A 15,487-nucleotide genomic window follows, 5' to 3' on the forward strand; every position below is an offset into this window, starting at 1 on the left:
TTTGAAAGTCCTGGAGTGGCCTAGCCAGTCTCCAGACCTCAACCCCATAGAAAATCTGTGGCGGGAGTTGAAAGTCCGTGTTGCTCGGCGACAGCCCCAAAACATCACTGCTCTTGAGAAGATCTGCATGGAGGAATGGGCCAAAATACCAGCTACTGTGTGTGCAAACCTGGTAAAGACCTATAGTAAACGTTTGACCTCTGTTATTGCCAACAAAGGTTATGTTACAAAGTATTGAGTTGTATTTTTGTTATTGACCAAATACTTATTTTCCACCCTGATTTACGAATAAATTCTTTACAAATCCTACCATGTGAATTCATGGATTTTTTTTTTTTTTTTCACATTCTGTCTCTCACAGTTGAAGTGTACCTCTGGTGCAAATTACTGACCTCTGTCATCATTTTAAGTGGGGGAACTTGCACAATCGGTGGCTGACTAAATACTTTTTTGCCCCACTGTAGATTTGCCAACATCTTCTTCCCTCGGCGGCTTGCTTTAGGGGTTGCCACACTGGATCATCTGCTTTTAGCATGCAACTCCTTTACACAGGGCTCGAAGCAAAGAATAAAACAAAGCAAAGCTAAAAACAAACAAACAAAAACAAAACAAAAAAAACCCTTTCCACCTTAGATATGTAACTACATCAAAGCAAAACAACCAAGAGTTTCGGTATTATTATTGCTCTTTTCAGTTTTGATTTAGATATTTTTCTAATACTCTAGTTTTAAACATGTTTTTAAACAAGGAAAATGAACTACACCTTTTTAAATCACTGTCATAATTATTCCACAAGTTAACTCCTCTAACAGAAACACATCTCTGCTTTATGTTTGTCCTTATCTTGTTTTTTTTAAAAGAAACCTGTTCCCCTTAAGTCACATTGACTCTCTCTGACTTTAAACAGCTTCTGAGTATTGCGCCAAAGCAAGTTATTTTGTGCTTTATACATTATCTGTGCCATTTTATATTCAACTAAATCATAAAATTTCAGGGTATTCAAATTAATAAAAAGGACCAATAAAAAGATAAATGGACACAAACCATTGCCTTTGCCTGCATCATATGTAGAAATAATGTGTAATTTGTACTTGTGCACTGAATCTATACAGAGACTATGGTGTAGCTTATGAAAGCGGCCAGCAGAGTTCTCTATTCAAGTTCATCCATTCCCTTGCAGTCAATTTAGAAAATGGCAGCAGTAAAAGAAGTAGCTGGAAATGCCAGTACTGATCGAGCCAATCACTGTCATTGTAGACTGCATCCACTCAGTGTTTAATTTAATTTCAATGGAGGTGCAGGCTCAGTTACTGAATTACGGCATTGGGTTTCAGGGAGGTTTGAAGTTATGCTGTACATTACCTGTGGTGCAGATTTAACACAGAAGCATGAATCTCACTTAAAATCAGACAAATGTGGTATTTGTGTGATATGATTTTTGCACTTTTATCAGGCACTATACATTTATCTTCTGCTGGTACCAAAGTACTTTTCATGGTTACATTTTTTAAGATATTGTCAAAATAGTCCTCATATTAGAGTTTTGTTTTCTAAAAATCAAGAGAATGTAATTGAGGTATTTCAGAATACAGGGTGAGAGATATTTGTAATAAAGCACTAAAATGTACATAGCAATGGCCTTATAAAGGCAAAAAAGTTACTGGATTCATCTTGAGGCTATAGAGAAGGCATTTGACTCTGTACTTTGCTTCTGTGCTGTTGTCTATCCCTGGGAACTATTTTTTATCTGATTTACAGTCTCCCAGGTGAAGCCTGAGTACCCCTTCAGTGTGCAGCTGCAACAAGCGTTCAAACTCAGCCGGCATTGAGTGAAAAAACGTTTTAGTCGGTACGTCATCATAGTAGTGGTTAGTCAGGGTATAGAGGCCATATGGGTGATTACTAAAGGGCCAGAATCCATACACATGCACATTTTTACACAATTCCAGGGCCATGCTAACCATAATGAATCCAGTGCTGAGCCGCCTTTCATTCAGGCCTTTAGAGCTCCAGAATTGATCCAGACTGTCAAGGTACTGAGCGTTGGAGAAAACAGGTCGAATAGGGCTTTTAAAGTCCTCTATTGTATATGCAGCCCGCTGACACACAGCAGTATTCTTGCTAAAGGAGAAGGCAGGAAGGAGCAGCAGAGAGTTGCCGTACTTGTGCAGATACTCCACAAATGGAAGGCGACGTCCAGTCAGCGCACCATACCTGTGCAAAAGAAACAGCTGACTTTGAGCAACAACACATACATAATGTGAGGTGACAAGTAGGGATAGGAATCGAGAGCTGGTTCTCTAAAAGAACTAGTTCCCAGTGTTTGCCTATCAGTCACATTTGTTGTACTTGTCATCAGCTGTTTTAAGTTCATGTGCCAGAGGAGAAAAAATAGCGGTGTGGCCTACAGTGTAGATTTGGACATTTAATTATTTTTTATTTAATTGTTTTTGTTTTTATTGGGAAATACCTCAAACATATACAAAAATTTTAACAACAGCATGCAATTAAGTTGCAGAATGTAATGTCTTTGACATGCTGCTTAGCGGTGATGGTGACTCAGTGCAAAAACAATGAGAACCCAATGAGCCTCAATAAGAGAGTTGATAAGAAATCAAATTGGAAAGTGATTCTGATAATAGAATCAGAATCGTTAAATTCCTATCAGTTCCCTTCACTAGTGACAAGGATTTATTTTTTTTGCTCACTTATTGAAAATGATGCTTGGATTTGCTGTCACAAGGCTAGTTTTGCTGCCAACATCTTTCTCATATCCATTTTCCAAAGGAGGTAAGTTGCACCTGAACAAACAAAAAAGTAGACACAGGAATGGTTACGTGGAATTTCCACTCTGGATTTGGTCTACATTGGACACTTTTCTCACCTGATAACAAAGTCAGCAGAATCAATCATTTTTCCACAGCCACTGTCAAACAGGATCCCACCATTCCCAACAACCGAACAAGTGTCCCATTGTTTATTTGAGAAAGGATTCTCCTGGGATAGACAGCGAAAGATAAGGCATTATGAAAACACATTTACATTGTTGCTGATTTCACATGTTGAAGGAAAAAGGATTTTAAAAAGACATTTTATTCTAGTTTTATAGTCTGATGCTTTTTATGCTTGTTATTGCTAATGATAGGTCTGTCGTTTTTATAGATTACAACCATGGGAATATTATATCCAAAAGAACAATGATCACAAAAGTGTATATAAATATAGTCATAATTATTAGAAATGATTAAAAAAATGACAAATAACTTTGTTTATTGTGTGTTTTTTTTCTCTTTTGGAAAAAGAATTACACACAAAAGTAAATAGAGCTGAAACAGACTATATAAATACAGCGTCTTATAAATGCAATAGCTCCTCTAATGGAGAGTGTATTAATTGGGATATTAGACATCTCCAAAAAAAGATCATATTTAAGCTGTTTGGCCTTTTTAGCAGAGATGCAAAACGCTCCAGACTTTTAATAACAATTTTGCTTAAATATGTTAACGGTACAGATTTTCAGTCAGTTTATCTCTTGTATGGCTCTGCAGACCGGTCAAGTTTGAGGCTTGAGGCAGACCAGACTACAAAACATGTATAATTATATGTGTATAATCACAAATGATGAATTATATTTGAGTTTCTTTCTGTGCAGCTATAAATTGATACAGAAAATGGTTCATCATAATAATCGGGGGTGGCTGTAGCTCAGGAGGTAGAGCAGGTCACCTACTGATCGGAAGGTTGGAGGTTCGATCCCAGGCTCCTCCAGTCCGCATGCCAAGTATCCTTGGGCAAGATACTAACCCCAAGTTGCTCTCCGATGCGTCCATCGGAGTATGAATGTGTGTGAATGTAGTTAGAAAAAGCACTAAGTATAGATAAAGTGCTTGTGAGAATGGGTGTGACTGGGTGAATGTGGCATGTTGTATAGAGCGCTTTGAGTACTCCGGGAGAGTAGAAAAGCGCTATATAAGAATCAGTCCAATAATGATAATAATAATAATAATGGATTGGATTTATATAGCGCTTTTCAAGGCACCCAAAGCGCTTTACAATGCCATTATTCATTCACTCTCACATTCACACACTGGTGGAGGCAGCTACGGTTGTAGCCACAGCTGCCCTGGGGCAGACTGACAGAAGCGAGGCTGCCATATCGCGCCATCGGCCCCTCTGGCCACCACCAGTAGGCGGTAGGGTAGAGTGTCTTGCCCAAGGACACAACGACCAGGACAGAGAGCCCGGGGATCGAACCGGCGACCTTCCGGTTACAATGTATGTATACATGTATACATAAAAATGTATGTTGTCATTGAGCCAGTACAATGTTGCTTTTCAGTTTCATAACCATTTTGATTTTGAGGTTGAAAAAAGTTCAATGCTAGGGGCGATCGTGGCTCAAGAGTTGGGAGCTCGCCTCGAGCCCCGGCTTGGACAGTCTCGGTCGTTGTGTCCCTGGGCAAGACACTTCACCCGTTGCCTACTGGTGGTGGTCAGAGGGCCCGGTGGCGCCAGTGTCCGGCAGCCTCGCCTCTGTCTGTGCGCCCCAGGGTGGCTGTGGCTACAATGTAGCTTGCCATCACCAGTGTGTGAATGTGTGTGTGAATGGGTGGATGACAGGTTGTGTAAAGCGCTTTGGGGTCCTTAGGGACTAGAAAAGCGCTATACAAATACAGGCCATTTAGATGTCAGTAAATTGCAAATTGCAGTCACTTCAATTCTGTTTTCTTATCCCTCCTAGTTTGAGTGCATAATCCTTGCTATAACGGCTGCTAAATATTTTGCAGCACTTTAATTTTTACCCCCCAAGTCTTCTAAAAATTTCTAGCCACTGTTCATCTGTAGTGAGTATACTCAGATAGCAAAATGACTCTGGACCAGATGTGCCACTGAGTTTTTCCCTATTGTGTAGTTTATCAGATCACTGTTTACCTTAACCATCAATGTCGAAGGAGCATTTACTTTGGAAGAGGCTATAAAATTTGCAAAAGGAGTTCAAGACAAGTGAATGAGTCAATGAAGCTTGCTTCTGCAGATGTCAGTGAATGACAGCGACAACAACAAAGACGGCAGGCACAAATTTAAATGCCTCTCTAGGACACGCAAACACCTACAGTTTCCCCAAAACATCTCTGTTTTCATTTAATTAAAATTTAAAAAGTTTAAAGCCAACCAAGCTTTGATGTCATCTAGGCAAGTTAAGAGAGGTTTTATGGTGATGCCATCCTTCTGCTTTAGTGGCAAATAAATTTGTCAGTCATCAGCATAACAATGAAAAGCAATTCCATAACTTCTAAGGATGGAACCCAGAGGCAATAAATATAATAAAAACAGCAGTGGCCCTAAAAACGAGCCCTGTAGGATGCCGCACGACAGAAAAGCAGAAGATGATTCAGAACCGAGAAGGCTGACAGAGAAAGTTCTATTTGCCAAATAAGACTGAAACCAATTAAGTCCAGCGCCACCAATACCCACTACATCAATTAATCAAGAAATTAGAATATTGTGGTCTACTGTGTCAAAGGCAGCAGTTAAGTCAAGCAAGACCAGAACATTGTGGTTACCAGAATCAAATGCCAGTAGGATGTCATTAAAAACCCTTAATAATGCAGATTCTGTGCTATGTATTTAGTTATAAATACTATATACCTTATACACATGTAGAACCCAAGAAAATCAAATGAGATAAAAATACTGTTCACACTTTTTCAGGTTAGAACAGCACAAACAAAATTATCTCCAAAAGCTCATTTCAAAAGCAAAAGATAGAGGTCAGTTGAAGATACAAAAAAATAGAAAAGTTCCAAAATAATCACTGTGTCAATCAAATAAAACATATGAGAACCAATGAAGATATCAAAGAACCAGCACATACAGAGTTTCCATGAATGAAAATGAACCTACCTTCAAAAACAAGTTGAAAAAGTCCTTGTTCACCTGAAGAGTATTCTTCTTTTCTCCACTGTAAACAATATTCGATCCTATAGGAGTATTGTTCTGTGTCATAATGGCGTTGTCAAAGCCATTGCATGTAACGCTCAGATTAGCTCTGAAAAACAACAAACACTGAGTAGGTTCATACATTTCTGATGTTGCTGCATGTTTAACTTATGTTAGTAGTTATTGCCAACAAAAGGAAAGGTCAGTAATCTGTTTCTGAATGTCATGGCAAGGAACAATATTTTTTTCTGTTTATCACGTTCAATGGAAAGATAACACTCGACAGAGAGAGATAACATGGAAGGACACCTACAGAGAAGGGTGAGTAAACAAAAGGTTATATGCTCACCTGTTGTTTGATCTTAACTATCCAACACTATCTTGTTAAGATAGTTAAGATCCACAGTTAAACAAGGGAAGATGAAAAAAGGAGCAATCAATCAACAAAACAGTTAGCTCCAGTAAAAATAATAACATAAAAAAGATAACCCCATATGTTACTAGAATTTTTTCTCATTTTATTTTTTAGGGTTTAGATTAGTGACTACCACCACTGCGAGTGTTGACTCCAAAAGCTGTAAGCAATAAAGACAAATGCAACTCCTGATAATGTTTTATCCAGCTCAAAACCTCTCCATTATATGCTTATAACATAATTTGTCCATATGGCAAATATCTCTCTGCTCTTTGTTGTGCCATCAGTTTTCTTACAGTTCCTCTGTCCTAAACTCCTTGTGCGTCTTTACTCTTTCTTTCTTGTCTGTAGTTGATTCAGTTCATATAAAAGCAAACAAATCACACACAATCATTTCCACTCCGATTGATATACTGGATATCATAGCATTATATCTCATATGCATGACTAGGCTCCTGTTTGCTATATGGTAATCTTTTTACATCTAATTCGTATTCTTCATAGAAGAAATATTAAGCATTAGTCCTTACCTGAATTTTAAGTAATTTTTCTTGTTCTTCTTCCAGGTTTGATTGTAACGCTGATGTACTTTATCAATGATTTCCCTGTGACACACACACACGTCCAAACACAGTCAGCAGATCATACCTGTACAGCTGACATGACTTCATTTTTGATGATGGCATAAACAAAGAGGTTTCTCAGAGAAACCGTGTGACAAATTATGTTTTTTCTCACTTGCAGGGTTTGCAAATTTCTGACAGCTTTGGGGCATGTTTCTTTTGAGGAGGTGGTTGGAAAGGTTCATAACTGCAAAAGAAAATTTTTTTTTTTGACAGATCAGACAGTTGAAAAATGCAGATAGTGCAGCTAGATCTGATCTGAAAAGAGGTATCAGAGTGGCCAAGGCAGCACAAAAGAGGAAGATTGAAGAACACATCAGCAACACCAATTCACAACAGGTAAGATTACATATTACAACAGCATTTTTTTACTGTTGTCGGTTGAGCATGATGTCAAAGTGCTGTTTGAAATTCAACAATGTTGTGCGTTTCTTCATTTTTTTCATTTTTTGTTTCGTATGTATTAAAACCCGATTCTTTGATCCCCATGATAGAACAGAGAAAACCCGACTCATAGTGGTCAAAACATTTATAATTCTTTTTATTCAATCATCTTCCGGAAGAAAGAGCCCTGCACAGCCCCAAAAGCCAGTTGCAGAAACTCACACAGTTTCGATACAAACACTCCTTATATGGTACAAGTTCCTCTTTTCTGTCTGGCTTCCTGTATTTATTAATATTCTTGTATAGCTCTACACTAACTTCCTGTTTTTCAGTCTGGCTGAGCACTTAGTTTATGAGTCAAAAGAGGCCTTGCTTTACAAACCTTATTCGTACATAAAACAATATAATAAGAAAATAAGCACTAAGGATATATTAAGTACATGACAGTTCTCCCCCTTTTTGTGTTTTCTAAGAAACACGACATAATTCCTAATTTATCCCATTAAGTTTACTTGCATGCAGTGTTGGGGAGTAACGGAATACATGTACCGCCGTTACGTATTTAAAATACAAAATATGAGTAACTGTATTCCGTTACAGTTACCGTTTAAAAAGGTGGTATTTAGAATACAGTTATATCATCAAACATCAAATATTAAACCCTTAATTTTTCACTCATATTTAAGTGAGTGCACAGTTATTTCCTTCATCTCCAAACCGCTTGCTACATCCTATTGTTCCTGAGTTACAGATCATGCCTTTTCCCATAGCACCCAAAACTGGACACCAAATTTAGCAAATTCTCCACTGTATATATAATGTACAGTATTTCACTTTTAAATCTCTCATATACTGTAATGACCCACCTGCTTTGGTCACTTCTGATGTACAGTGTTGGGGAGTAACGGAATACATGTGCCGCCGTTACGTATTTAAAATACAAAATATGAGTAACTGTATTCCGTTACAGTTACCGTTTAAAAAGGTGGTATTTAGAATACAGTTACTTTGTTGAAATAAATGGATTACACGGCGGTACTTCCCTGTTTCATATTGTGGCGGGTCAGGCCTGTTTGGGTTTTGTTTGACAGCTACGTTCTGTTGTTCCAGGTGGCAGCGTTACGGTTGCCATGGTTACAGGCTGCGTGTTTCCTGGGTGAGAGAGCGCCTTTTTGTTGTTGTGCTAAGCTAATAAGCAGAACGCTACAGGTATAGCTCTAAAGAATGTAGCCTCATGGGCAGTGTAGTCCGTGCTGCAGGGAGAATGGACTGCCATACCCCTTATGTGTCTGTGAGCGCGAGGAGGGAGAAAAGGAAAAGTACAAGTTGTCATCGAGCAGAAACGGGAGCTGGAAGCATGTAAATATAATAATAACCACTGCAGCCAAGAAGAGTGCCTGACGAGCCCAGTTGTAAGTAAGCTATTAAGACTCGACTGTATACTGTGTTCGTGTTTTCCTCCGAAACAATAAGTTCCGTTGGAGCAGCCTTTCCATGCCTCTCTCTGTCTCTCGCAAGCAGAGTTGTCCCACACAACAAAGTAAAGCTATTTTTTGGCTATGAACCCGCCGTATTAGTCAGAGGTTCCGTTCAGAGCCGCGGACCTTCAGTAACAGTAATAAATCACAGCAATAGTACATTCACAGAGTTGTAAAAAGCATGATAATATATTAAGTAATCCAAAGTATTCAGAATATGTTACTCTCATTGAGTAACGTAACGGAATACGTTACAGAATACATTTTGGGGCATGTATTCTGTAATCTGTAATGGAATACATTTTAAAAGTAACCTTCCCAACACTGCTTGCATGTTAAAAAGCTAAAATATAACAAACAAAACGAAACCTTTTAATTGCCCAACCCTATCTGTCCCCTCAACGGGTTGTATGTTTTCAATGTTTCCTTATTATTTTGTCATAATTACTTCTATCCACAACAAACAAAATGCCCCACAACAAAAGACAGCACCTGTGAAATGTGAAATGTCCTAAATCTACTTCCTACACCCCCTTTTTTCCCAGAATCCCAATTTAAACCCACTTCTGACTTCCCTCAGTGCTCACTGTAAACTCCAAAAAGATACAATTAGCTTTTTCTGGTAAAAGGTCCTAGATTATTTTGTCAATCTTTGGAAAACATCCTCTATAGAGTTAACCCGTTTCATCTTTAAAACTTAGTCCTGGTTTCTTCGCCCCCTTTAATGGGTAGAGCATATCCGGCCTGAACACTGTGTTTGGGCAATTTACATAACATAGAAATCCTACAAACTATTCAATATACACAACAAATTGTCTGAAACTGGGCGATTCTCTGTGCTCTGTGCTTCGTTTGAGTCCCCCTTTCTCTGGTTGGTTCCGTTTGGTCTGGGGCTTCCAGGATTCTCTGTCCTGCATTCTTCACTGTCTCTCTTTAACTGCCATGTTATTGCTCTTTGGAACTGCATTCCTTGTCTTCAGTTAGGAGCAAGAGCTCGCTTGTCAGGTTTAGTGACACATGACGCTGTAAACAATTCAACCAGAAACTTGGCCTGAACGTTTCCAGTGATGTTAACCTATAACTTTCTTTCGACTGCTGCATGTGGAAAATTGATCCAGGTCTGCTTTGCACCTAAAAGTGACAAAACTAAGACATTTTCATTATTATCATCACTGCTTAAACAACACACTTCTCTCTCTCCGGCCAGAAACACCAATTTATGTCATGTATTCACATTCATAAGTGTAAGCTGATCTTCATTGCCTCGATGTGTTTTTATAATCAGGTTGAATTCATGCATCTTTGCACTGAGCTGTGGATTCAAACTATCTCACTTCTGATTCTCTCCAAAAATAATTTCACATGTAACAATTTGTGTATGTGTGTTTTCTATTCATTCATGTAATTAGTAGCTTATGTATTTCTTTCTCTCTCTCCTTTTTTTTTTAAAATTTCCTTTCTGTTATGATGCTCTGGACATTTCTAAACCTCCACCAGTTCAGCCTCAATTTTCAATCCAATTCCCCATACGCTCTCACTCCAACTCATCCGGGCTTGACCTCTCACTCATTAACAAAAGCAGACCACTGTAGCAGTAAATTTAATTTGATAGAGGAAAATAATTACAACCCAAGTAATATTTATGAGTCAAATAGGGGATCGCTAGACTTTTCATATAAAAATGCAGTTATAGAATAACAAAGACTTGTCCAAGTGACCAAGGTTTTTATCCTTTAAAACAGTAAATTATTAAAAGAGCTGGTACTGGAGGGAGACATGTGTTGTACCTTCATCCCGAACAATACTGCTCCAGATGGCTCAGTAACCCGAGCTCTGGAGGGGCTGAAAACTCTGTCTAACACCATGCATGAACACTCGGGAATTGACAAGCCGCTGGACATCTGGATGACCTCTGTGTTTGGGAAATGGAAGGGGTTTTTCATGTCTGCAATGTTTTTTTAGGGATACTGGTCACCTGCGGTTGTTGTCTCATTCCTTGTGCCAGAGGACTGCTGGAAAAGGTAATAACGAGGGCAGTGGACCCCGGAGCGGTAGTTCCGGTGGCCATGATGCCATTGATGGACTTAGAAGCGGCCAAAATGGCCGAGGAGTGACACAACATAAAGTGCGGTGACCTTTCTTTTTGAAAGGTCAAGAGTGTCAGGCGTTGTGTGGAGGCGAGGAAGAAGGAACCCAAACGCAGGACTCACAGGTAGGTGAAGACTGGTGAAGGTTTATTATAAGGAGTGAATGAACAAAGGGTGAACGGACACTGACTGGCTGGATCACTGAATGGCTGACTGAACTAAGAGAACACACGGGAAGGACAACGGACTGAGTGGCTGGCTGGCTGGCGGAAACGACGACATAACATCAACATCAATGACACGACAAAGAACGAGTAGAAACAGAAGACTTAAATACACAGACTGATGAGGATGATAATGAGAGACCGGTGAGTACACAGCTGAACATAATCTGGCTAATGGCACGAAACGAGCTGACACGGGGAACAAACAGGAAGTGAAACAGGCAGTGGCAAAATAAACCGAACATGAACAAAACTGAAAGCACTGGGCCGATGACCCAGGAACCCTGACAAAGAGAGGGAAGGATAATCCTGGGAATAAAGAAAATATTTTACTGCTGCAATATAGCCTTTAACATTGCATTAAAATGTTTATTAAAGCTACTGGCATTAGACTAAAACTTTTAGGTGCAGCTATAATCATTGTATACACACATTGCAGATCGTGCTCATGAAAGAGTTGTTGCTCAGTCTATTCAAGGTCTTAAGCTTCGTTTGGCGCGATGACCCGGCGATCTATTGTGTAAGTGACTTGGAGCAATAGAAGGTTAAACCGCATACACGCTTACAAACACAAATGATTTAAACTTAGGCCACGCCGAGGGCCTGGAATTCATTTAGCTTCTAACTGCATTTGAGCTGCCTAGTAACAAGTGACAGAAGAAGAGTCAAGAAATTGTAAGTCCCCAGGAATCATAAGGAAGGTGAAACAAATTGCCATGTATGGAAGAATGTGACAGAAAGAGGAACGTCTCTGTCTGTTTTTATGCTGATATGGTGATGGTGTATATCTTACCCTGGGTGTGTTTAATAAAATTAAAAATGTTGCTCACACACATAAAGAACGTTGAGCGTAAGTAAATTAAGATTAAGTAAAGATTAAGTGGAAGCGGCGGAAATGAGCTTCCTCCGAAGGGTGGCTGGCATCTCCCTTAGAGATAGGGTGAGAAGTTCGGCTATCCGGGAGGGGCTCAGAGTAGAGCCGCTGCTGCTCCACATCGAAAGGAGCCAGCTGAGGTGGTTTGGGCATCTGACAAGGATGCCCCCTGGGCGCCTCCTGGGTGAGGTGTTCCAGGCATGTCCCACCGGGAGGAGGCCCCGGGGCAGACCCAGGACACGCTGGAGAGATTATATCTCTCGGCTGGCCTGGGAACGCCTTGGTGTTCCCCCGGATGAGCTGGAGGAGGTGGCTGGGGAGAGGGAGGTCTGGGCCTCTTTGCTTAGGCTGCTGCCCCCGCGACCCGGCCCCGGATAAAGCGGATGAAGATGGATGGATGGATGGATAAAGATTAAGTAAAGTTAATATAGAGAATAGAGCCCAGAACATGATATTTTGAACCAACTTTGAATAATTAATAATTATGGGGCGATCGTGGCTCAAGAGTTGGGAGTTCGTCTTGTAATCGGAAGGTTGCCGGTTCAAGCCCTGGCTCGGACAGTCTCGGTCGTTGTGTCCTTGGGCAAGACACTTCACCTGTTGCCTACTGGTGGTGGTCAGAGGGCCCGGTGGCGCCAGTTTCCGGCAGCCTCGCCTCTGTCAGTGCGCCCCAGGGTGGCTGTGGCTGCAATGTAGCTTGCCAGCACCAGTGTGTGAATGGGTGAATGGGTGGATGACTGGATGTGTAAAGCACTTTGGGGTCCATGAACTAATAAAGCGCTATACAAATACAGGCCATTTACCTTTTTTTTTTAACTCGCAAAATAAAACAAAATAAAAACAAAACAACAAACACGAAAACACCAGACATTATGATACAGACTTATAATTTGCACTGATGTTTTTTCGAAATTCTATACGCGAAAAGTGAGCGCGAGAGCCCTCGGTGCGCCTGCTTGCTGCCGAAGTCAAAGTAAACTTTATTGTCATCTCCACTACATACAATCCAGTATATAGAGAGACGAGACGACGAGGCTCCAGTTACAGCAGTGCAAGTAAACAAACAATATATATAAGAAGAGTAAGAAAATAAATATACGCTTTAAGACTCGGGGTAAAGGGATCAATAACAATTTAAAATTTATAATTTACAGTTTGATGATTTAAAGTCTCACACACAACCCGTCGAAAGGGGAGGGGAGCCGGATGCTTCCAAATAGAGCACATTTCATTCTTAATGTTGTAAATTATGTATTCATGATTTGAATCCTGGGTTGTGTGAAATCCCAGAAATACTCAAAAAAAAATCCCAGTCTGTTAGGTTATGTTGTGGTGATTCTCGGGTTTTGGGATGGGTGTTCATACCAGAGTGCAAAATTAAAACCAATGGAAGATGGACAAGAAAAGTTCAAAGCCATCAGGTGCTCAGTTTAGAAAAAAATGTTGAAAAGACGGAGCGGGTCTGTGCGACTGGTTTTAGAAGTATCACTGCAGCGTTTATTTTCTAAAGGGCTGAATGTTATTTGCGACCATCTGTTGTGTTAAAAACTACTCTGAAACCACGAAACCCCTTTTGGAAGAAATTCCTGTTTGAAAGAAATTCCTGTTTGGCGCCTTGAGGCGACAAAAGTCGCCTCAAGGCACTTCATAGATGCAGAGAAAAACGCAACAATCATATGAGTCCCTCGTGAGCAAGCCCTTTGGCGACATCCGTTTTTAAATAAATAAAATGCTTGCATCACTGCATGCTGTGACATCAGAATCACAAAATGAGTGTGATTAAAACACAATTAGTTTGAAAGAGCGATACTGGCTGCTTTGGGGGAAAGGTGACATTGTGTGCAACGTGTTTTAGAAGTAGCCCAATAGCGTTTATTTTCTAAAGGGCTGAATGTTATTTGTGACCATTTACTGTGTTAAAAAACTAGCTGGATCTGTCTCTCTCTTAGTTCAACTTTCCGAAATCCCGATTTTTAAATAAAATGATCGCATCAACCCCTGAAAGAAACCCCAGTAGATGCGTAAAAACTAGTTAGATTAAAAACTAGTGGTTTGATTAAATGAAACGCTTGTGAACAGGCTGACATTGCCCATTCAGAAGAAATTCCCATTTGTGCCGTTTTTAAAATAAAATGCTTGCATCACTGCATGCTGAGACATTGTCAGAATCACAAAATTAGTGTGATTAAAACACTGTTACCAACACTTTTGACTAGATGTAAATAAAAAGCATTCCAGCTTTGTTAATGCGCACTGTGAAGCAAAACGGCTTCCACCCCTCCACGCAAAAACAAAGAATTGCTCTTAAGAACACATATGTCTGCATAACTGAATGTTGAGACACGCCAAAGCGATAAAATAGTTTAATTAAAAATGGTTTGTTTAAATTAAAACCCAGTTAAAAACACAAACTCATAGTACCATCGTATTACTACTAACACTGAAGAAGCGCTTTACTTTTGACACATTAATTAATTTAATGATACTATGTTTATTATAATACTTCTTCAAGAGCCTCTTTAGTTTTTGCTCTTTGAGCACAAAGGTAGTTATGTACTTACTTGCTGTCCAACATGTACCAGATAAGGGTGGTTATCACAGTCCCCAAACTGAGGAGAGTGAACATGAAAGACAAGAAAGACTTCATACGATGTCCTCTCATACCTCTCCCCTCCTGTTAGTCTTACACTTCAGTCTGTCCAAATTTTCTGTCTCCCTCTTCCTCCTTCTCCCGCTTTTACCTTTCACAAAACTCACTTTTTTTTATCTGCCCTATTCCAGTTGCTTAGGTTTTCAGTTTTTTCCCACTCCTACTCAGATTGCTCTACCTCACACATTACATGTCAGCTCAATGAAGACTATGAATCCCACTATGAACCCTAGCCTGTTTGGCGCCCTGGGTGAACACTCCCCCCCGTACATTAACATAAAGCTGTTGTACACAGACACACGTATGAAGAGAGAGAGAGAGTATGCATAGTATGCAAACGGCTACCAAACAGCCATCATAATTCGTCACACAATGAGAACAGGACAAATCAACAATTGACAATGACCGATTAATACTAAAATCTGTAACATATTGTATTGTTTGGAGTTTAGTCTTTTACTGTTGCTAGTTTTACCATTTCTTCTTGGAGCAACTGTAACCCACATAATTTCCTTAGGGATTAATAAAGTATTCTGATTCTGATTGTTTCAGGATACATGACCTGCCATTATCCAATCACACATCTGCTTACCTGTATCTTTTGCTCATTTCTCCTCCTCCTCTTTTTTCTAAACTGAGGACCTGATGGCTTTGAACTTTTCTTGTCTATCTTCCATTTTTTTTTCATTTTGCACTCCAGTATGAACGCCCATCTCTCAACCCGAGGATCACCACAACATAACCTCACCTACAGACCTACACCTAAGTTCACAGATGCATTTCTGAGATTTCACACAACCCAGGATTCAAAT

General features: G+C 39.8%; 1 protein-coding gene across 1 annotated transcript; it reads right to left on the bottom strand.

Moving 5' to 3' along the window:
* Positions 1-474: 474 nt before the first annotated feature.
* LOC102799241 (alpha-2,8-sialyltransferase 8F-like) lies at positions 475-14,862 on the bottom strand. Its single transcript, XM_035910942.2, has 7 exons — positions 14,587-14,862; positions 7,094-7,165; positions 6,886-6,960; positions 5,905-6,049; positions 2,885-2,997; positions 2,709-2,801; positions 475-2,214 (listed from the first exon to the last, which is right to left on the bottom strand). Exons 1-7 carry the CDS (start codon positions 14,685-14,687, stop codon positions 1,737-1,739), a joined length of 1,077 nt encoding a protein of 358 aa, XP_035766835.2. The 5' UTR covers positions 14,688-14,862; the 3' UTR covers positions 475-1,736.
* Positions 14,863-15,487: the final 625 nt, after the last annotated feature.

This window comes from Neolamprologus brichardi, chromosome 4 (assembly GCF_056152115.1).
Source record: "Neolamprologus brichardi isolate AB-2024 chromosome 4, ASM5615211v1, whole genome shotgun sequence".
Classification (NCBI taxonomy): domain Eukaryota; kingdom Metazoa; phylum Chordata; class Actinopteri; order Cichliformes; family Cichlidae; genus Neolamprologus; species Neolamprologus brichardi.